The 24,681-nt window shown below is 35.7% G+C and overlaps 1 protein-coding gene across 2 annotated transcripts; it reads left to right on the top strand.

The window, feature by feature from the left end:
* The first annotated feature begins 1,960 nt into the window (after positions 1-1,960).
* lobo (lost boys) lies at positions 1,961-24,486 on the top strand. Of its 2 annotated transcripts, none has more exons than XM_071597532.1 (11): positions 1,961-3,156; positions 3,707-3,865; positions 4,677-4,895; positions 7,110-7,296; positions 13,132-13,389; positions 13,511-13,731; positions 13,844-14,044; positions 14,605-14,715; positions 18,677-18,787; positions 19,323-19,517; positions 21,411-24,486. In XM_071597532.1, exons 2-11 carry the CDS (start codon positions 3,791-3,793, stop codon positions 21,639-21,641), a joined length of 1,809 nt encoding a protein of 602 aa, XP_071453633.1. In that variant the 5' UTR covers positions 1,961-3,156; positions 3,707-3,790; the 3' UTR covers positions 21,642-24,486. The 2 variants fall into 2 exon arrangements, with proteins under 2 accessions (XP_071453633.1, XP_071453632.1); XM_071597531.1 differs by having other exon boundaries at positions 1,961-3,581.
* Positions 24,487-24,681: the final 195 nt, after the last annotated feature.

Here is a 24,681-nt window from a genome sequence, read left to right as displayed (position 1 = left end):
ACCAACCTTTTGTCATTTACTCCGCGCAAGTATATAGTATGCTAAGAGGTATCTCGCCTGTATTCTGTGCGCTCGATAATTCAAATCGTACCTCCTTTTACAGTAGGAATCGGATGAAATTTTAATTATTCAATGCCATAATGGTCTTAAAATATTTCCGCTGAGGTAGAAAACTTCTCAATAGATTCCAGTGCTTGAAAAATTGTTTATCTACGTATTCCTCAAAAGGACGGAAACAATCACTGTCATCATACGATTTCCCTCACATGGAGCACGAGGCATATGCTGTACGGAAAATTTAAGATAAAATAAATCCACGCAAAGAAGGTGATTCCTCTCCAATGGGAAGATAGAGGGAATCACCATAGCCTTAGGAGAAGATAATGCTATAATAAACTGAAGCCCCCCACGTCTTCCTTAAGCATCAAAGAATACGCGTTCCCATAACGATCACAAATAAAGACCACACTAAGGGAATGATGTTCTTCTTTCATGGACCCGCAACTACCTCAATCCGATGGAGATTGTCTGTTTGACAAACACATGTTAACCTCAAATGGGCGTTATGGCATTTAATCGGCTCCATTTGATAAACGGTCTTTGAAAAGAGTGAAAGTGTCTGGCTGCATGGGTTGGGGAGGAAGGCAGGGAGCGGAGAGGAGGCTGAGGAGTGAGGGATGATGATGATGATGCATACACACCCCCCCCCTCTTTCCCTCTCCCCATTCTATATTCCTTAGCCCCGCCCCTTGTATCTTCCCCTCTGCGCTCTCTCTCTCTCTAAAACTTGGAGGGATGAGGAGGAACATGAATCACCCACAATTCGCACCATTAGACGAAAACGGGAATTTTCCGACCGCTCGCGGCTTATATTTACTATTTCGCCCCACATTGAAAATAAATGCAAAGATTTCATTCGGCTCGCTTAGTCCTATTCAAAAAAAGCGGACCAGAGCTAGGTCGGTCTTTTCGGGCTTGGCAATTCGCGCCATTGATGCGCTTAGATTTCGTATGTTGTAATGGTGCGATCGCTAAAGCGTCCCTTTTCCGTACCTTGAAACTCCCAGGGCCCTCGCTAATATTCCAAAGAGTTAAGATGTGTTTTACTTCCCCATTTTCCCTAGTTTTAATCAAGAAATCTCTTATCATCCAACTTAAAAAGTCGCGACATTGCAACTATCAGATCCACCGTCTTATTTCTCCTTTCAATTTAGTGTTCTAGCGCCCAGTTTCAGCGCCCGTCGAATATATAACATTTTACTCAACGAAGTACTGGTTTTAGTTTACCAAATTGTGATTCAGACCACATAATGAACGATCGCACTCCATTCGAGCAAAATTACCATCCAATCAGTCGCCATTTTTCGAGCGATTGATTCCAATTTTTCGCCCGTGCGACGCGAGGAGGTAAGTAATCCTCGGACGGTGTGGGTCCCAAAGAGGGGGCGACAAAAGGGTTTTCGTAAATGCCGTCCAGTTTTCTGCTGCCATCATGGATTTCTCCAAGTCCTCTTGCTAACATCTGAGCCGTGCTACACTCTTTATTCACCTTCCTAATTGAATGATGTCAAGAAAAATAACAGGATGGCAATGATTTCAATATCACATTCAACATATTCCTTAGATAACACGTTAAAGCCATTTCAATCAATAGAAATAAATCCTACTGCTCTTGTTCTCGTTTTCTCAGTCAGCGTCGAGACATTTCACTACTTGAAACATGCCGCCTTATTAAGAGTTTTGAAATGGATGAGGCGGTAAAAGGTGCTGTCACTTGTAAACTTATGCAATAAATTTTTTAGACGTATCATCACCAAGGTCTTGAACCATATCATGAACGTACGCCATCTCACGAATTTTTCAATAACTACTAGAGTGCCATAACAGGAATAACATTCTTGACCTACAAAGTATAACGCGTTTCATTTTTTCTCGGACTTTCAAAAAATGAAACGTGTGACATGCACTCGCAAGTTGTTATTTGGAGAATTATTTACCTTAAATAACTAGACAGTAGCTAAGTACGATAGGACATAGTGATTTAATGATCGGCTATTTTTTGGAGTGACATATCAGGCTGAATACTCGCCTTGGATGTAAATTACAACTCTATGGTGCTATAGGCTGTAGCGTTTTTACGCTCCTAAGTGAAATGCTTTCAATCTTAGTCTGGAGTGCAGATAGCGTCTGGCCAAGAGATGAGTACTTAAACGTTACAAATATTCTGAGATAACATATTTGTATGACCGTTTCTCTTGGACTAAGAGTATACAATAGGCACTTAAAGATGTGAAAGTAGACATCGATTCTACGCTAGAATTATGGATGTAAAATGTGTAGGCGATGAGATGACTGAGGAAATCCTTCGTGGAGTAGATGAAGGAAGACTTTTCTGGAAGGCACGAGTATGTAGAGGAGGAAGACTAAGGAGAAATTTTAAGGGAATATTGTGTGCTAAATACTTAAAAGGAAGGAATCATATAAAAAGAACTAAAGGACTGAGTAGTGAGAAGCAATTCATGGAGAACGTTAGCGTTAAGTACTGCGACGGAATGAAGAGGTTGGTAGTGAGGTACTTAATGGCGATTGGTTGGAAGGATACGTAATTCGGGGACTGCCTCAAACCAGTACGAAGAATGATAACCAACAATGAGACGTGATTGCTGTATGGGTTGGGCGCTATCATTTCTTTACATAAATCAGTGCATTCTTTTAACAAATCCCAAATCTCTTTTGATTCATTTAGAGCTATTTTGTTTTAACTACTCATAACAATATGTTATTTTAAGGAATTGAAACGCCCCTTCGAGTAAAAGAGAAAGCTGAATGGTTTTCTTGACTTGTAATTACATTTAGTGTTGCATACACATTCATATAACTTGCGATGAAGCTCGCGGAATATTATTCACCGCAGGAAGTTCTAGTGCTATACCCACTCCACTGGAGGCATTTTTAATTTTCTGCTAATTCGGTGCCTGCACCGTCCCGAAAAAATATTAGATCTCTAGCCTTTATGGTTTGGACTGAAGATTAATTTCAAGTGAAGTTTCATGGCCACGGACAACTCTATAAAAAACTTTAGTTTAAATAAGGACGTACTTACGAAGGTGCTGCTGTTGTGGCCCCTCCAAAGTTATAAAATCGAAAGGAAATTAGGTAATTCACTTTTCAATGTATCTTTTTTAATACAACGCCTTCGAAAGCTCTTTCTTTATAAATCAGCCAAACAAGTAGTGGTGGTTCAAATTCAATGGAACTGAAAACAATTGTTAGCTCAATGTTCATCAGACGATGTTAAGAATTGACGCATTAATTGTATTCATTTTATTAAAATATTCAGTTGTAGAATATTGTCCATTAATTAGTTACCTATCAGATTAATGTTGACTTGACTAGGAACTTTTTCACCCTCATATTCACACACATACCCTTGTTGTTAAGAATATGTGGTATGCATTTTGCCTTCAGTTGAAAAGGAAAGGTGATTTGTAATTATTTGCATAAATGGGATTCAATAATCTACAATGAACAGTAGCCGAGATGGCTGTACAAAATTTGCAACATCCTCAGGAATTTGAATGGTGAATTACATTTTCTATTTTGGACCAATAAATTGTGGCAATTCAAAATTCTCTCCTGGCCAATGTAGCAAATAAATTTTCTTGAAAATGTTTTTTCCGTTTCAAATTAATTTCTCACTTTTTAGGTGCTGCAATATACAATTGAGGTAAAGGAACCAAAGTATGTAATTAAGCCACCCAAGGATCTAAGGAGCAAGTTCATTCTGGAAATGGAGGCAAGGGAGCTGAAGAAACTGGAGGATGAAAAACAACAAGCATTGGAGGAAGAGATGAGGAGGATTGAGGTTGGTCTTCCACGTAATCCAGCAGGAAGTTCTCATTGTGAAAATATATTAGAGCAGTCTCTATTCCTTCAGTAAAGTATAAATTTTAGTAATAAGTGGAATAGCATGGCATAACATGGAGCATAAAACTATTGGTCTGCTATATGAGCTAATGCACTAATCCTGTAAGATGTTGGATCAAATATACTAGAATATTTTTATTTTTTGGTGACTGGTTTCGGTCTGGTGTTCATGTATACAACCCTCAAATAAATAAAATGATGGAGTCAAGGAAAGGGAAAAGTAATTACCCAAGGTTTATTATTCTTGCTTAAACCTTGGACTTAAGATAATGCAGACTTCACTGGATAGGGTGAAATATAAACGGTAAATTCTGTGTTTTTGTGGAAGAATCTCAGGGTTGCCAGATCAGTTTTTTTGTATTTTTTTGGGGAGACCAAGAAAATTGGATCATTACTTTGGGGGAAAGGTAGTCATAGGAGAGAAATAATTTTCACATTCCACATATGTATGGATGATGGCTGAAACTCAATGTTTTGAAACTGCTATTATACTGACATTTAATGCTAAGTTGATGCAATAGTGAAATGATTGTGATTTTCATAGTTTAGGCCAAATGCATAATCAATGAAAATCAGTGGCAGTGACCTTGCTTCAGCTATGGCAATGCTATATTTAAAACATAGTATAAAATAGTTTTTAGAAAAATACAAACTCCTTGATTACTTGTCATCAGTTGAGCTTTGCTGATGAAACTCCTCAGTTCAGATGATCAACATGAACATTTCTTTCCCTTTTATTTCCTTGACAGGAACTTGAAAAACCACCGCCTGATCCACTCTTTGCTCGAAGAGTGCATAGCTGGGTGGTTGTACTCCCAGGGCGACAGGATATCAACTCCCCATTCTTCATTGAACCATCAACCGGCGTCCATCATGAACTGTCAAGTCCTTTCTACCTTGGCCTGGAGAGTGTTTGGGATCATCGCAACTATTGGGTCAACCTGCAACCTTGCACCACAGGATGCCGGGTAGAATATGTTATAATATTCACTTTCGTGTTGACCCAAGAATATGGAACATGCCCTGTAGCAGAGTAACACAACTTAGAATACAAACATATACACACAGTTTATCATGAGATTTCATACAGTTTGATAAGCACATTCTGAGATTAGTCAACATTTATTACCCGAGAAATACTTTTCTTTTGCATCATATTATTTTTTATTGCAAAACATAGTTTTAAAGTCATGTTTAAAACTAATTAGGTTTTTGATAAGGTTGAGGATATAATATATATCTTAGAGATGGAGTATAGGAGCCTGTGATGGCACTGCGCGAGGTAAAAATATATAGCTGAAAGTTGTTTTTAACTCTAATTTGGCACTCATGCATTTGTAGAAAAATAGTTGCAATGCTTATTAACAAATGTGGAACAATGAAGTGAGTATGAAAATGGGAGCGTGAAATGTGTATGTGCTGAAACATGCTGTAACTTTACCTATAAAACAAGCCTCTGGTTTAATTGATATGTTGGCACAGTATAAATTATGCTTTGGTGAGCATATAATAGGTACCATGCCTCTTATTTCAATTCCAGCAATTACATATCTGATGTGAGAGTCACCTTTCATTTATGCAAAACCCTGAAGTGAATTAAAATGAGAAGGGAAATGCAAAGAATTTCGAATACCTTGTTTTCTAATTCTATTTAACCCTTTTATGTACTGCTTCTTGTGCCCAAAAATATTTTAGAGGGAGCCAATAATTATCTGCAATGAATTCATAGAATTTAATGGATTTTGTACTTCAGCATTTACTCTCGGGCTTATAGTGATGAATCTGTTTCATCTCCAGTGTCGATTTACTTCCAAAACTCTCCATAGGGATTCAATAGGTGGTAGACTGTATTCAGAAGATTCCTGCATGTGTACTCCTGTAATACAGATCTTCAAATCATTTACTATATGGTCCTTTTAGAGGGCATCACCATTGTCATACGCTGAAAAAAATGATGACCAATGACTTTTATTGACTCATTTTTGGCCGAATTTTTATCAGTCCTTCTATCCTTAGTAGCAAAGTTAATTATAAAATTTCAAGCTCCTCAATAATATTTGAGTCATCATGCCCACAAAAAGCCTATCACATTCAAACAGATGCACAAAAATATCAAACATTCAGAAAATACTCTGAATGCACCATGATAATGCCTATGGTGAATGCTTCATAATAACCTGAAAGATCATCTGCTGAAGACAATCCTATCCAGGTAATTCCTCAGGATGAATTCATTATATTTCTGTAATATTATTATTTTTACATACCTTACATTATTTGTATATACAATCTAAAGTGATTTTTGACTTGTCATTTTGAGTGGTAGTCGAATGCCCTTGAAGGCATTTTACATGGTCTGTCCCAAAAAAATGGAACAAATCCAGGAAAAAAATTTCATTGCAGATCAAAGTACAAATTACTAAAATTCTTCAAAATAACATCCATATTCAACGACAAATTGATGTCAGTGCCTCTGTCAGTCCCTGCGACACTTCCTGGAAGGTGTTGATGGGATCCTCATTCAGGAACCCTGTCACACCTCTGTGGTATTACCCAGTGTTGCAAAATAGTTGCCTATCAAGCTCCTTTTTATTCTTTGGGAAGAAAGAAGTCTTGCGGTGCCACATCAGGGCTTTAGGGAGACTGGGGCAGTATTGCCACCTTGTGTTTGGTCAGGCACTTTGTACTTCATGAGGAAGGTGATGTAGAGCAGCGGATTGTCGTGGTGTAGCCACCAGTTTGCAGATATCTCCCTCTGAATGGATTGCACTTATCTCTGCACCCTTTTGAGGTCTTCCAGATAAAACTTACTGTTTACTGTCTTTCCCAGAGGTACAAGCTCTTTCTGAATAATGCCTTTTGAGTCGAAAAATTCAATGAACTTGGCTTTGGGATCGACCCTGTGTGTAGGCATGTAGGTGTGCACCCAGAAGGAGAGTATGAGCCTATTTTTCACCTTTCCATCATTTGTGATACAATTTACAAGCAAATTTAATTAAAGCTTGCAACATTCTTCATAATGACAAATTGAGTAGCTTCAGGCTTGATGTGGTGGAAGTTGAACATAATGAATAAGCCATCAAAGCACTTTTCCACTTGATAAATTTATCAAGTGGATAAGTGCTTTGATCAGTTATTCATTTTCTTCATAATGCTTAATTGTATTTTTGAAATTTTTGCAGGATCTTGATTTTAAACTCTCTGACACCGAGAAATGGGAACATTTGCTTGTAGCAGAGCCATGGATTATGAATAAGGTTGAAGGATTAAAAGCAGATGAAGTTGATACTGGAGAGGATATGAAGTTAGCCAATAAGCATTTGGATATGCCTATGTCATGGTCACTGAAGCCGACCATCAGTCACACAGGTGGTTTTTCTATTTTTTCATCGGTTCCATTAATCTAAATTATTACAAATTTATTCATTCATTGCCATTATGTTATTTGTTTTATGTATTCCGTCTATAAATTTAGAAAAATCGGTAGTGTATATTTATAACCTACTTCTTTGACCCTTTCAAGCTGTCAAAAGCATATTGACATGTCATTCAAATTAAAAGGAGGTTTAACAATATGAATTCACGTTTTTACCCAGAGAGCAGGAAATAAAAAAATTTGCATTCAGGAATGCACTTCATTCAACAAATGAAATATACAAACAAAATACTGGGACCTTATTGAAAGTCTTGGATGAAGACGTTCTAATTCCACTAGTATGGTGGAGCAACTCGCTGCTAAAAATAAAAAATAAATGTAATTTGTTATAAAATGCATGATACTGTTTAAAAATAGGAAATACTGCAATTTCATGAATGGCAAGGAGAGAAATGAGATTATCTGGTGCATGAGTTACTCAGATCAATTGTTGCAGAGATACATTTCATTTACAGAATTGACAACAGTTTCTCATAAAATAAAAGGAAGGTTTTAGCATTTGATGAAAGTATTTGTAAATGCGTCTTTTGTATTGTATTATTATTTTAAAAAGATTAACTCCATTTTAGTCTCCCTAGAGCTCAGAAGTTTTTCTAATTGGTCTTATTAGGCTGAAAACATGGTCCTTTCTTGTCCATGGCACAAAAAGTCAATAAAATTTCTTAAAAAACTCAATCTATCAACAAAGAAAGAAAAAAACTAAATTTTGATAATTAACGTAATTAAATTTGATAAGCTACATATTATCCACATAATTAGTCATAGGTTAACCCAAGTATAAAGCCTTTTAGAGCTGAATTTAACTTAATATGACAGTGATGAACAAAATAGCTTTTTATGAATCTAATGTTAGTTTAAATTTGAATGGTAGCCAATAATTTCTGTTAACTGTTGAATGATTATTTCATGAGATACTTATTCTTTTCTAAGGTGATTGCAATATTGATAGAATTACCTTAGCCACATTTCATGGAAAAAACCTTGGGCAGAGAAATTTTTTTATTATCAAAAGTAGAGGTTTTAATATTAATTTGGACAGTTACAAGAAGCATGATCTCTCTTGAAGAACACTTATGGTTGTATGGTGTTAGTGTAGGGCTGACTCAATGGAAGCATGAGTGATAGCAAAAGAAAGTCTTGCCTTGCTCACATAGCTGAATGATCGAATTGCACTGATTCATTGAAACATTCCGAGTAAGTCATATAGCTCTTTGAGGAGGAGGCACTTCTATTGAAAATATTTTTACAGATACCACCTTAAGAATGTTCCTGTTGAAACTGAGTCCTGTTTAGAATCATCATGGATTAACTATTGATTTTGCACTTATTAAGGATTATCCTTGAATATACACAAAAATATATTTTCCCACTTCTGACCTAGGCTACATTTCGTAATCCTGAAAATTCTTGCCAGCTTTTCATACCATCAAGACATGCAAGCCTAGTATATGATTAGATTGTTGTTTCAAATGGCAGTTGACTCAGAGCTGAAAGAATGTCTTCTATATTCTTCCTTTTGGCCTCAGAATATTCTAGGAAATCACTATTTTTTTCCAAAACATTGCCCCCCCCCCCCCCCCCAAAATCAAAAAAAGCTAAAGGTAGACTGTGAAAATGTGGTGATTAAGGTGAATCATATAAATATCCGGTGCCTACGTAGCAATATAGGTAAATTAGAATCTGCCCTGCATAATAAAGAGCTGGACTTTTTATGCTTTGGTGAACATTGGATGAAGAATGAAGAGCTAGAGGTAAACCACATAAACAATTACTAATATGAAATGAGTTTTTCTTGAGCTTGGTCAAAAGATGATGGTGTGGCTATCTTTGTCCACAAAAGAGTAAGTTGTGAGATAGATACAATAACAATTCCCATGGTGGAAGAAAAGGTTTTTGAATTTGCAAATCTGTTTCAGGTGATATGGTATTATTAGTATTATACGAGTCCAGGCAGTGATTTTGATACCTTTATCATCAAATTGGATAAGCTTTTAAGCTTCATTTTTAACATAAACCGAGTAATATTGTTAACAGGAGATTTTAACTGTAATTTTTATGTCTAATGCACCTCAAATTGCTGATCTGCAAAATGTTTTAGATTAATATGGATTAAGTTGCTTAATAACTCAACTAACAAAGTTGACTTCATCATCAAAAAGATTTTTAGACAATTTTATTACTAATTATAATCCTGCCAAAACCAATACAATGGTATATGATGTGGATGTCTCTGATCACTATATGATAGAGTGTAGTCTCAGTATAAACAAATATAGTCTCCCATTATTGTATTTGTTCACTAGATTAATCTCTGATAGTAGTTTGAATCATTTGCTTAATAATGAAAGATAGAAAGAAGTTGATTATGAGGATTCACTTGATTTATCTTTTGATAGTTTTATCACAGATTTTGTTCAATTTTTGATTTTGCAATGCCTATTACGAGAGTGAAAATTTCCAGCAGAAAAAATGCAAAAAAACCATGGTTATCTGATAAGATAATTTGGCAGTCTAGAAGAATAAAGGACATGGCCAGTTATCTGATTCATATCATATCTACCAGAAATACCATAAAGCAAAAAAAGAGTATGGTTTGTTGATAAAAAATGCCAAGAAATCTTTCAATGATCAGAGGTTAGCCAAAGCCTCCAACAAAACTTAAGAAACATGGCAAATAATTAGTGAAGTGTAGGGGAAACGTTCACTTAAACATATTTCTGTTTTTTTTTTGACACTCAAGGTGTAGCCATCACTGACCCAGTAACTACATATGATAAAGTAAATGAATGCTTTCTCAATATACCAAAACCACCAAATGCCTCAAATTTTATCAATAACTATCCCATAGTAAATTAAATCAGTTGTAATAACTCACTGTATTTGTACCCTTACGATGAGAAGGAAGTGAACTCTTGCCTCTATAAATTATGTACCCCTCGGTTGATGAAATCCCAGGGAATGTTCTCTTTAAATATAGGATTTCTAACACCAAACCATTGGTGGTTTGATTAACAAATCACCTAGTTCGGCATCTTTCCAAAGTCATTAAAAATTAATAAAATCATCGCTATTTATAAAAATAAGGGTGACAATAATGATATTAAAAACCATAGACCAATTGCTCTTTTGCCACAGTTTTCTAAACTATTTGAATTAATTAACCATAAGAGGTTGATCATATTATTGGAAAAGTTCAACATTATTATTAATTCACAATGGGGCTACAGTTAAGGAAGATCAACAGAAGATACACTTTTCAATGCAATGAATTTCATATCCAATTCCTCGGATGAAGATTATATTGTCCTTGCCACATTTTTTGACTTATCCTGTGCATTTGACATGGTTGACCACTCTCAGTTAATATTCAAATGCAACAAAGTTGTCCTAAGGGGAGTTGCCTGGGACTAGTTACATTCATTTTTGATTGGGAGATCACCAAGGGACGAAATGAATGTAAATAATAAAAAATGTATGTTGAGAGCCCTCAACATCTCCACTGGGGTTCCACAAGGTTTCATTTTAGGCCCTATCTTATTTATTTTACTTATAAATGGTCTACCATTAATCACAGGCGGCGACAATGTGCATTCAGTGTCATTTGCTGATGACACTAATTCAATTGTCTCTGGGAAGTATGTAACATCCCTTCTAATAGAATTCCAGGTGGTATTGTCCCAGGTTTGAGATTGGTGCAATAATAATTCCCTTCGTTAAATTATGAAAAGACTCAAGTTCTTCCATTCATCCAGAGTCTTTTACATAATGAAGGAAGTTAGACGATGGTCAACCTATCTATTATCTTTCAAAGATGCCAAATTTTTGGGACCACATGTGCAACATACCAGCAGTGGCTGGACTATTCATATATCCAAGTTATGTGTTATATAGTGTCTGCTTTCTTTGCAGCAGTGTCTCCATTGACATGCTGAAAACCATCTATTTTTCTAATCTCCAGACCCGTATGAATAAGGTAATGCTTTTTGAAGCTCCTCAGTGTGCATGTTGCATAAGGTATTTCTGTGGCAGAAAATATTTTTAAGATGTATACTAGGGGAGACTTATTTGACTCCTAGCCGGCCACTATTTATTAAGCCAAATGAGTTAACTATTCCAAGTTGGTACATTTATCACATTGCTGTGTTGGGAAGAAATAACCAGAACAAATATTGCTTCAACAAAGATATTCATTCATATCTCACTAGAATTAGTTACCTCATCCATTTAAAACACCACCAAAGGGAAATATCTTGTAATAGCCCCTTAGCTAGAGGGTATGAGTGCAAAAAAATACGATGTGTTACCCTGCCATGTAAAAGAGGCCAGCTGTCTATTTTTAAGATGATGTTCCAAATTTATCTATGAAAGAATGTTTACTATTTAGTACATGATGGTTTTGCAAAGCAATTGCAATAATCTTTATGTAGGGGGATCGAGATGGTGTGGTAGCTATCCTACTGGCTTCCTACCCAGAGGGCCCGCGTTCGAATCCCAGCGGCATTGAATATTTTTCAGTGGTATCTTGATCCCTACTTGAGGTACTTTGTAGAGGGCACTTTGAGGGAGTATGCCATCTGTCGGATAGGACGTTAAGCTGCGGACCCCTTGGTGCCTTTCGTTAAGAGTAGGCTAATGCTGACACCAGGTTTCTATCCACCCTTCATCCTTTTCTGTCCATCCCTAGTGGTGCAAATGACCTTAGCTGTTGATCCCCTCCCCTAAATACTACTGCTAATCTTAATGTAATAATTTATTTCGTATATATGTGTAGTGAGGATTATTCTATGCCTAACATGTATTTGTCAATGAATGCTGAAAATCTGACGTGTCTTATATCTTGTACAAGCGGTTTTTACCTGATCTTTAGGCAAAGATATATATTATTATTATTGTAAATGTCACTTTTGCCGTTTGATTTATAAATAGGAATGGCACAACCAGTTTTTAGAGTATCACGGAAAGAGCCCTCAGTAAAATACATTAAATAGGATAAAAAGAGGGTAAGATGAGAAGAGGAGAATGATATTTTTCAAGACTTCTGAATTTACAGAAATTAATGGTGACTTAAGGAGTACAAAAGTCAATTTCATAGGGAAAATTATAAGATGGTAAGACATCAGGGTAATTCGAATAGCTCCAGAGAAGTGGCTTGTGAAAAGTTCAGTAATTAGTTCATAATTCTCTCCATCTAAATTATTAAGGAACGTACTCTTGGGCCATGAGTCCTTTAATCATAATGAGTTGACATGATTCCAAAAAGTTTTGATGATCCCGGATAAACTTGAAGAGAGATTGCTCATTTAATTCAATTCAATTCAATTTATTCATTCACCATAAGCATAGAATTATGCATGGCCTTGTCAATACATGTTTTACACTTCATATCAATAAAAAAAACATTGTGCAAAATATCAAAACAATATGAAAAATACAAATGCATACAATTTACAATTTTTTGAGATTAACACATTTCAATTTTACATTTAAAATGGTATGCATTAGAAAATCATCTACACTATAGCATGATTTACATGAAATTAGTTTTTTCACGGCACACTTGAATTTAAAGGAACTTTTGATATTTTTAATATAAGCAGGCAATTTATTGTACATAAGTACATCATAAAGGAGTGACAGTATTCTTTAGCTAGTTTCTTGCATTTTGCTCTCTATTGTGAAAAGGAGTTATAGTTGTTGGCTGACCCTGCAATCTTATACATACAATGATATACCATGTATAAAAATAAATTTTTATATTGAAATTATAGATTATGAAAAGCGATACCCTGGTGGAACTAAGACTATCTTCTACAAAAAGGCAAAAATGGAAAACTTCTCCCCATACCACCAGAGTGATGGTTTGATGACCAGAGTTACCACTTATGAAAATTATGACTGGACTGACCCTGAATGGGTTTACGAGTACTACTCCAACAGAATGGATAAATTATTTTACAGAAAGCAAAACATAAAGACTGAATCGATAATTGAGTCATTCCAAGAAGGACGGGATGATGCACTCAAAGGTCAGTATCTCACTATGACTTCAAAATAATTCCAAAATGAACTCGTCCATTCTCATCTCATGAGATGAGTTAAGATAATTTGTAGTGAGTTTTACGAGATGGAGGCAATATTATTTTACAGAGCACATGCATATCTTCAATGGCCATTCCATTGAAAATTTCCACAAGCTAAAATTTTATTGTAAATCACGGTATGATTCTTTGGAAGTCATCACATTGCAGCCTTTACAACTGACAGAAGAATTTACTGGTCGATCAGACTATCTATATTATCGAAATGCAGATTATGGACAAAAAGTTCGAATGGCTGGAACAGGTGAAATTACAAAGAGGCCAGTAATGGTAGGAAACCCGCATATGTCTATAAACTCTTTCATATGCCAGTACATACTAATTTTTTTTAAAAAGTATATATCACTGCTATGGCAAATGTTGTGTTTATAAACTTTTTCAGAAAGTGGTTGAGTGCTACCATCGCAATCAGAGCAAGCCTGCCAGCAAGGACATAGCAAAAGTTGAATATGCTCTATCTGAAAATAAAATTAAAATGCAATACCATTATGAGGCAGGTAAAATCACTGCAGCATCAAGGGAATTCACAAAACCAGAAATTGGAGAGGCCGTATTTTCACCTGAATTGACCAAAGCATACACTGTAAGTTGCTCAGTGGCATATGTTTTATAGTTTTGAATTTGCCCAAATATGTGTGTAATTCTGCTATTAAAAGTTCATCCAATTCAAACGATTGTCATTGTATTATGTCCATATAATTCAGATGTTAGATTGATATGGAAGCCCAAAAGAATTACGTAAAATTCTATAAATTTATTAGATTTAGAACTGTCCCTATTAGTATTATCTTACTAAAACCAACTTAGGAAACAAGAATTATGTTTTGTCTTTACTTGCCACTTTGGTTGCTTATTATTAGAGGTATCATTATGATTTTCATTCTTATATTACTAACCTATGAATTTTACGAAGTATACTCTTCCTATCCTCAATTTATTATTCTTCTTTAACCTTCTCTGCACTTATTTACATAGCCTTTGTTGCTTTCTTTGATATCCCAAACAAATCTCTGTCCTCTTGCCTCAGTTCATCACAGCACATCTAATCTAATTCTAGCCTTATGATATTAAAAATGAATTAATATTTCAATAATTATTTTCTTAGTGCATATTTGATCGCTGATTTACTCTGATATATTTTAGGGAGATCTAGATCTACCTCCTGAAAAACATATAGATCTCTTCTATTTATTAAAGAACATGGTGAAGTCAGAAGAAAAGACTTTAAATCACCTACGAGAAATTGTTGATGAGGTAAGTCAAATGACAATCAAGGTAAAAATCGATAATTATTATATTGTTTACGGTACGTTGTGTACAGTGGAACCTCGATACATCAACTTTGATGGGGCTAAGGAAAAAAAAGATGAATATGAGAAAACCATGGATGCTGGTGGAGAGGAAAAATTTCAAATTACTGCAATTATAAATGAAATATTGTGTTTATTTTTTTATGTTACGTTCAATTGATTATGGATCCCTGACATTGATGAAATCATAGAAATAAAATTGATTTCATTTATGAACATTCTTAATTTTTTCATTTCGAAAGAAGTCTTCCGTATTTTTTAGAAAAATGATTTTGAATTCCTGTAATTTATTTTCTAGCTTTTAAATGTCGTATTTGTCCAGATCATATACTGAATGCTCATGAAAACAGTTTAGTTCAGAGTTTTGAAAGCTGCCAGGGTTTCCATGAATGTAAAAATTGGCTACTCTTTTATCTCATCATTGTCTCCATCCCCTGCATTAACCATCCCTCAAATCCAGACATCAGAATGTGCTACTCTACACCAGCAGATGATTTTTAGTTGACTCCAGGAATTATCAGTTGATCCCTGTCATCATCAAATTCATATGCGCTCTCTTCTATCGTGTTTCCTGAAGATGGTAAATCAGGGGCATCACCAGATCCACATTTGTTCTTGCAATTTTATATTGTTAATTGCTTCACTTCCTGTCAAGCTTCATAAAGGTAATACAAAATGCATAAAGATTGAGGGGCATCTATCTTTGAAGTACTTTTGCGTATATTTTTGTCCGCATGTCCTCTTAACCACTTTTTTTTCGGTAATGCACTGGGAGGCAATTTCTGACTTCCATTTCTAGTGGCTGCTATATACTGGTACTATTAGGAGGATAAAATAGCTCCTGCATGTTCTTCAGAAATGATATATTTACTGGGTGGGCGGCATGGTTATCAACAAATATTATTTTATGACATTGCCCTCCCATATTGACGTCCAGCTTTCGCAAAAACACTATAAAAATATCTGTGATCTTACAGCACTCAGGTTTTAACGCTTTCTCTATCATGATTGACACACATTAAGTTGCTGTCATTCAATAGCAAGATTGAATTGCACTCTTCGAAAATTTATCTACCATGTTAGGGTTTGTCTTTAAAGGCAGAGTGGGAGATGACAAGTCTCTGCAAAATAAGCATTTTTCCTCATCAGCATTATAAATAACACGTAGTAACTGGGGTGTAGTAGCCTCCATCCACTATTTTGTTGCTTTGGTCCCAATAAGAGCACTTTCTCATCCAAGCTTTTATGTGAATGACCATGATGATCTTTGAACCATGTAAGTCAAATATTTACCTCATAAAGTTGAGGGGAGGAGAATCAGCAAGGGGTGGCAATAATATTGAACATAAAGGTAGGAAGAAGTGTGGTAAACATAGAACTAACAAGTGGTTGATAGGATATTATTAATTGACGAGCTTGGCCATCATTCATGAATCCATGCCACCAAGCAATCATAAGGAGGAAGAAGTCTACAAGAAGAGGTATACAATCAATTAGAGGATATAATAGAGTGTGTTCCTGCAGGGAAACCTTGATTGTGATGGATGATTGACATGTGATGGTAGGCAAAGGAATAGATTGTGGTGAGGTGGGAGACAATGGTTTAGGGACGTGAAATGGCCATGGAGAGAAAGGAGCAGAGTTCTGCAGGAGATTAAGGTTAATCAAAATGAACACTTAGTTTAGGTGACACAAAAGGCATATATATGCCTGGGGATTCAGGAAGATATCAGTCAGACTACATTATGGTTAGCCTCAGATTTAGAAACAGTGTGATTCACGCAGTTTCATGGAGAGGATGCAGATACAGATCATGTGCCTGGATATGTTCAGAGAAATAAAGTTAAAATGTCAAGATTCTTTACAGACATGCAATTGAGAGGAATGGAGTTAATGGTGTGGTAAAGGTAGGTTGGATTTTTAGTGAAATGTGTATTGCATTGCATTTATCAAGTTTTAGCTAAGATTCCAGATATTGCAACATTCTGTGGTTTCTTTTAAAGCATTCCAAAGATTATAGCAGCATCCTTATGCTTCATTTTTTTGCCTGCACTTAAAGCTCTCTCAATTGCAAGAATTTCAGAGAGCCACATGGAAGCCCAGTAGAACAACACCAATGCCTCTCACACATCCTTAGCCCCCGGCAACTGTGGGGTGATTTGTGATGGGAAAGGTGGTGGGAGGGCTTGGGAAAGCACACAACCCACATCAGTTATCTGCAGGCCATTACAGTGGGCAGATTGCCACTAGGCTGGAACCCTATTCAACGGTCATGTTACAAATTCGCGTTGCCACATTCCATTGAGCTACAATACACAATAAAATGTGTTAATCTTGGAAAATCAGGTTTGAGAGATGAGCCAATGTCCCAAGGAATGGTTTTCTGCTGGCACAAGACATTTTGGGAGGGTAGAGATGAGGTTGACAACAAGGAGCACCCTGGATGTCCTTGAATGATACAGTATAATGAAAATGTGCGCAAAGTGAGAGACATGCTGAATTCTGATCAATGTCAGAATGTTAGCAGAAGAGTGCAATATTTCAAAAACTACAGTTCATTACAATCTTACAGGATATTTAACCATGAGAAACATGTTTGACAAGATGGTCCCCAAGGTGCTGTTGGAAGATCGGAAGACTGCTTGTGTGTCAAACTGGTGTGGTCTCTTGGACCACAGTGAAAGTAACCCCAAGCCTCAATGTGGTACTGATGGACTTCTTTTTGCTCCCAAGAATAAAAAGGAGCTTGAAAGGCAATTATTTCAGAATGCTGTATACAGTCAAAGAGGCCACAATGAGGTACTTGAGTGAGGTTCCCATAGACACATTCAAGGAAGCATCCTGCAACTGGCAGTGGCACTAGTATGTCGCTATACTAGGGTGCTATTTTGAAGAACTTTAGTAATTTGTACTTTGATCTGCTATTTCTTTTTTCTCCAATTTATTTTATTTATTTTTGAGTGTGTCCTGTATGCATCATCAGGCTTTTTCCACTGAGGTGCATCAGAATAGCTTGCTTCTAGCCAGATCAGGTTCCCTGATTTCTGCCTTTGTAAGACTAAGGTTCCTGTGTTCATACTGCTTTGAGTAGTAGTATTTAGGGGAGGCGACCGACCGCTAAGGTCATTTGCACCATAGGGGATGGAGAGGAAAGGATGAAGGGTGGAGATAAACCTGGCGTCGGCATTAGCCTACTCTTTATGAAAGGCGCCAAGGGGTCCGCAGCTTAACCTCCCATCCGATGGATGGCGTACTCACTCTAAGTGCCCTCCACAAAGCACCTCAAGTAGGGATCTAGATACCTCTGAAAAATATTCAACACCGCCGGGATTTGAACCCGAGCCCTCTGGGTGGGAAACCAGTACGGTAGCCACTGCACCAATCCCGATCCCCTTGTACCGCTTTGATCTTCCCTTCAGTGTGGATATTGTGGAAATCCCTTGAGGCAGCTTTAGAATGTTTCAGATTGGCTTTTGGGAAGGTAATAGCTGTGACCACGCCCGTCTTCTTCCTCAACTGATACTGCTTTTGTGATCCTAGAGGCAGCAGTTCCCTGTGTAATTGCAGAGGTCCCAGAATCTGAATCATGTTATTTTTCAAAATAGGCATTGGTGCATTTTTATGCCATCTCATAGCATGAGACATGATTCAATGTCATGATTTGCATATCAGTGATTCCAACAGAAAGAGTACTTTGTGTATTTTTTCCATTCAAGGTGAAAAAAAATATTTTCAATATATTCGGTCTAATGTCAGCTTCTTTCTTGTAGAAAATCTGGGCAGTGTAATCATTGTTGAATACTGTATTAAATTGTAACAATTTCATTAAATGTATTATCAATAGCTTGGAAAAATTTTGTTTAGTTAAATAGTGTTCTAATCCCTCAATGTGGCTCTTCCTTTAGATGACATCTCTTCTCAAAAGACGAATGGCGGAAAACTCTTCCCCAGAGCTGAGAATTTCAGTTTTTGACTTGGAAAGAAACCAAGTGGCAAGATCAGAACTCAAGGAGAAAGTAAATATTTTGATAGATAATCATTTTTAATATTATTCCATGTCTATATAGAATAATTAGTCCAATATGTTTGCTGTTCAATTGATAGTTGCTTTCACCTGTGACAAATTAAATTACTGCAAAATGATTAAAAAATATTTGTATTTCAAATCCAAATGAGTCATTATTATCAATACCTGTAATTATGATTTAGTGATTATTATTTATTCATTATTATTTGATTGCAATTTCATCATTATAAGGTTCATTTTTCTCAATTCTAACTGCTGAGTGTACGTAAAAGTAATTGATGAAGCTTTTAACAAAATAAAAAATGCATACATATGTTGTGGAAATGAACATTTTACTAGTGAAATTCAGAGATTCCATTCGGTGGGCAAAGCCTGAGCAAATAAATTTAACCGAGCACTATACTATTTTCATAATGCAATAACCATTATCCATTTAATTTATGCATACTTACTGTTAAATTTTTGTCTACTTTCTCACAATAAAATGCTTGAGCGGCTGACATTTTTGAACTCTTGTCTCGCAGGAACTTCAGAAAATTCAAGACAGTGCACGTGAGGTAGAAGAAGATGTTGATTACCTTGCACCTTTCTTGGCTCGCCTAGGGAACCCCCCTTCTCTGACATTAGAGCAAGCTTGGACCATCAGAAATGATTGCCTTGCTGATTATAAACAATTGCATGCCAGCAGGGAGAGCCGAATGGTGGCGGAATTAGAAACTGTAAGAGAAATTTTCTTACTCATTCTATTTTTTTGTGAAAAGGATTATGGTTTATGGCAAGTCTAAGATTAGGTAGATAGGTTGTTGACGGTCAGTTGTTGTTAAGTGGGATGAGGGAAAAGTAGGGAATACCAAAGGAAATGGCAAGTCATGGGGCTCAATTTCTTGCTGGAGAACCTCTTGAAGATGGGCACCTGCGTGAATGAATGAATACACCTTGAATGTAAGTGAAACTTCTGTCAGCATCAAGCTGGTCCTGCAGGTACCCATCATCGAAAGATTCTCCATGAAGTGAACAAATGCCCTGAATTACTGTTCCTGATTGTAATATTTACCTTTCCCCATCCCCCTTCTAGCTCCTCACCGTTTCATATTGGCCATTGACAGCCTCTCCACACCTAATGTTATTCTTTCATGCATTCCTTATCATCAGAAAATTATTTCCTCCCCTGAGATTGAAACTGTAAAAAAAGTTGCATGTGCTTGTGACTGAACCATGATTTCAGGGTTTTAAGTAAGAATATGAGTAAATTAAATAAGAGTATCCCTTAGAGAGAAATCAAGTGGCGACCAGTGCTATTTCTACCCTAATCAGAACAATCTCATTCAATGCAAATGCATCTCATTGAAGCTTGGTTGGCCATACCTTGCCTTGTTTATAAGGCATGGTTGTTTTCCACATTACTGTGTAATAATGTTGCTAATGTTCTGCTGTTTTTTAAAACTGATTTTTTGTGACTACCTTTTGGATTGAGATACCTTTGACTGTTTGTTAATGTTTTGCTTTATTAGACATAGCTTCTTCAGTACTCACTTCATTACTTGTACTTTGTTTTGTTCATGAGTGCATTGTCAGCAAGTTTAAAGGAGTAAAATGCCCAGTATTCTTCAGAGAGAAGATTTACTGTCCCATAGGAAGATTGCAAAATGGAAGACTTACTCAAACCAAATGATTTTTTCTTCATTTTACATAACTCATATCAGCATTAATTATATTTATATTTAAAAATGATAGATCTCAGTTCTTAGAAAAATTAGGAAAGTGTATGAAATATAAATTCCTACTTGAATTTTTAATCAGTGGAAGGGTTTCTAAATCTTCATTTAATGGATAAATTAATTTCCATCACTGAATAATATATATAGAAGCTCAAAGTTATTATTTTTACTTCTTTATATTTGCCCAATTGTTTAGCCTTATCAGTCTCTTTGCTTGACCATCTTGTTGGTATTGTAAAAGAATGTCTCATTCGTATAATTTCAGTTTGAAAGCTTTGCATATCATTTTCAGATTGAAGACTCTACCTAAAAATCTCATTTTCAGTTTTAAGAGAGTCATGTAGCATCCAGCATAGATGATCTTTATTTCAAATAAAGTATAGAGTAACAGTGTGGGATATTTATATTCAATTATTTTTAAACAACAGAAGACACTCAGTTGAAAATTACACTCCTTCTTCACATGTACAGAACATTACATACAATCCTGTAATTCTGTACATTCTTCTTTGAAAAGTCAAAAAAGTCTTTCATATCTGGATGAAAATTCTTCATGAAAATTCTTTCTTTTCTAATTCTTCTATTCTTGATGAAAATTCTTGGCTTACATTTAAGCATTAATTGTGAGTGATGATACTTGTAATATTATTTTTGCTTGTGGCTGTACTGTAAAATTTTCTTTTTCTTTAAGTGAATTCAACAAATGTTGTTCTAATATTGACATTGTTTTCAAATGAGCATTGTTATTAATTTATAAAAATAAGACCTTAGCTAATATGTCAAATATTTGCTTCAATCTAATGGAAACTTTAAATCAAAGCACCTTTATGAACATTACTATTACTGCTATTGCATATTTTAATTAACAAGCTCATGAGAATTTTATACTTCTAGCAAAATGCAGCTCTTGCCAAAAAGCAGAAATGGTACGAAGAGAATCAAGATGCACTGACCAGTGATAAAGAAGATGCACATTTATCTTATTGCCGTGATAAAAAATGCTTCCTTCATGCTCTTGGACTCCGTCTGGCAAGGCATCGGGCACTTTATTTATCAAGATACAAAAAGCTTGAGATTCTTCTTGACAAAGATCCACGCTTGTCCATTTTGTCGGGAAAGACTTAGGTCATGGTGGGAAAATAGCCCAACAGGTCATATCTGTAAGAGTATACTTTAAGCTCATAACTGATTCAACTTAGTAGAAGGTTGTTACTGGACATAATATTAATGGATGTTGTGTACATTTTCGGTATGATGCATGTGTAAGGTTTCTTCAAATGATTTTATTTAAATTATTTATTTAATTAAATTAAAATTTGAAAAGTCGTGATGCTCCTATTTTAATTCTGCAACATTTTAGGAGTTTAGTAGATTATTTCTTCAAAAATGTCCACTTTTTGTTAAGGTACACAAGCCTTGATGATTCAAAATGGGTTTCTCAATTATCAGGGTCTTATGTTATTAACAGGATCTCAGTATTGGAGATAGCCTTCATACTGATATGTATGGCTGCATTGTAAATTGTTTGTCATTTAAAGTTTACTGGCAGCAGTTGATTTATAATAATGCCAGGTCTAATTTTATTCCTGTGATGAATTGTTTTTTATAAACTAATATTTATAATAGGAATTTCAATTCATTATAAAATGAGAAGTCCTGTTAAGGTAACTCTGTTAGATATTCATTGTTTGCAACAAAACAGATTGTCTTCTACTAAAAGTTGTCTAATTGGAATCTTTCCCAGGGAGTAAATATCAAAATTATACAGGTATTATCGGAGAAGATATGCAACAATTCACATTTTAAAATGCTGTCTAATCTCATCATGAGAAGGCATTTCTGCCACTTATCCCGATTGTGACTTTTTGGTGTATTCTATTGCTGATGCTAGACTTCATGCCTAAATCTCCGTAATGAAAAGAGGGTCAAGTGTTATTAGCATTTACCATTTCCTTCCCCACGATGGGCATGTTTTATTGACAAGTTAATGCAAAATGGATTAATTGGGGCCAAGTGAGATTTTCACAATGCAAACATCTGGTATAATAAGCACCAATGGAGTTAGTTGCAGATAGATTTTACGAGCATCCTTGGTAAACACATGCAAAGAAAACTCTGACTGGATTTATTTATGAATTTTATTTGTAAATTCTGTCCATCACAAAAACTTATAAAAAAAAAAAACTTTTTTTTGAGAACTCAAACCAAGTGTGTATTTTGCCATGAAACAGTATGCAGACTATATTCTAGGGACTTTGCAGGAACAAAAAAATAGGATTTCATTCATTTTACTTTGTTATTAAATCTACCCAATAAATGAGAAGTAATTACCTTGATGCATTCATCCCTCATTTAGCACGGGGAAATGTGTTCCAATGGGTTCCTGTGCTATGCAATGTTGCTTAATATGAGTAAATTTTAACATACAGGAGATGGAATGCATTCTCCATAGCAGAAAAATGTATCAAATAAAGAAATAGTGACAAAACTCCATTTGGAAACAGCCTTGAAAATGTATTTTTGTAATGACATTATTATTATTATCCTTAAAGGTAATATATAAATTACCTTTTTCTGATGTCTTCTCACTTATGCCATGTCACAAATGACTGCCTGTACAGTAGGTATCAATTAACTACTTCGAATCAACCCATGGAGCATGAAGTATTTTTTCATAGAAGTGACCAAATTTTTGCTTTTTTCAAAGTGGTAGTTCATACTGCCAAAGTTGAGGACTTGAAATGATGTGTGAATTTGAAATTTTGTGCAACTTTTTTGTCACTTTGACACTTGTCAGCACAAAACTTGGAGTACTTTCTGGTCTTCCATCAACGCTTTCGGCACTAACTGTGCGCACAGCTTGTGTGTACCGCAAATGTGGTCATGTGTAGGGTGTCAGCAATTTGCTGGATGCTCAATCGACGGTCGGAATGCAAAACTTTGTGCACAGGATTCACGTTCTCATCGGTTCTGGCTGTTGTTGGGCGTCCAGAATGGGGTTCGTCGGTGATCTCCTCCTGGCCCTCCTTTAATGCCTTGTGCCACCTCCCGGACTGTGACCTTGAAATGTATTCTCCTGAAGCAAATGGAATGGTTTGGTTGCATTATTTCCAAGCTGCACACAAAACTTGATGGCATATTGCTGTCCAAACGAATGCTCCAGTGCGCCGTATTACAAAGTCGAAAAACATCCCTAATGCGGAGACATGTCTTTCCTCTCAGACTGCTCGAGCAAAATGGTGACCAGCTGTGTTAGATGGGTAGACTCCCATCACATTTCCTTACTGGTTTTGCCGCGCTGTCATGTACAGTTGCGTTAAAATAAAATCATACACATTACTTTCATAATGGACCATGTAAATTACAAGCTAACTATTACCTTCAAAATAAGTGTGAAACAGTGTTTTTTGTTTGTCATATCTCCAAATTTTTCATGTACAAATATGTACATAAACAGGATATGGTCACATAATCATGTAATCTCTGAAGTTAAGATAATAGGTATCAAAAATTATGTCTGATGGCTGATATGTTGTACTGCTTTGTTATAATGATTTGGATAAGATAAAATTGATAATTCTTGTGAGAAAAAAATATATAAAAAAGATTGCATAAAGCCCAATAATAATGATAGGCAGCTCTTAGCACTTTAAAGTAATCTAAATATGAGTTTAAATCACAAATTCAAATGTGCATGTTAAATACTCGTAAAATTACTCCCAGACAAGAAACACAATAAAACATGAGGCATGTTCAGTCGTAGTGTAGTGATTAAGTTAAAGGCTTTGCCTAGAAATGAGTTCTCTCGTTAGGGAGCTATCATTGAACTCTCATTAATTGGGCTCTGTTGAGGTATCAGCCCATATTCTTCACTAGTCTACAGTTCGGTTTGTCATCCTTGGGCAAAAAATTCTAGTTTATACTTGTGTATGGATCATTTAATGATGATTGAATGCTATTAAATATCTATTGTGCTCATGTAGATGTAATGCAGCCATTTATTGCAACTCTGTTCAAGATATTTCATTAGAACTCGTCATTTAGATGGGCTGAATGCCTTAAGCCACTCTATTGCCTTCCCCTTCTTGCACGACGAAAGACATATAGAGGGGGGTATATGACTGACTTCTTAGAACCCACTAAACTAAAGCTAAATCTCAGGAAT

This window comes from Hetaerina americana, unplaced genomic scaffold, assembly GCF_022747635.1.
Source record: "Hetaerina americana unplaced genomic scaffold, ioHetAmer1.1.p SCAF_9, whole genome shotgun sequence".
NCBI classification, from domain to species: Eukaryota; Metazoa; Arthropoda; class Insecta; order Odonata; family Calopterygidae; genus Hetaerina; species Hetaerina americana.
Note: the sequence above shows the minus strand (reverse complement) of the source record. Positions and strands in the feature narration are given on the sequence as shown.

Coding starts and splice junctions, on each gene's coding strand:
- lobo (XM_071597531.1), top strand. Junction 14,045..14,604: donor AATTGACCAAAGCATACACT/GTAAGTTGCTCA, acceptor GATATATTTTAG/GGAGATCTAGATCTACCTCC. Junction 19,518..21,410: donor TGGTGGCGGAATTAGAAACT/GTAAGAGAAATT, acceptor TTATACTTCTAG/CAAAATGCAGCTCTTGCCAA.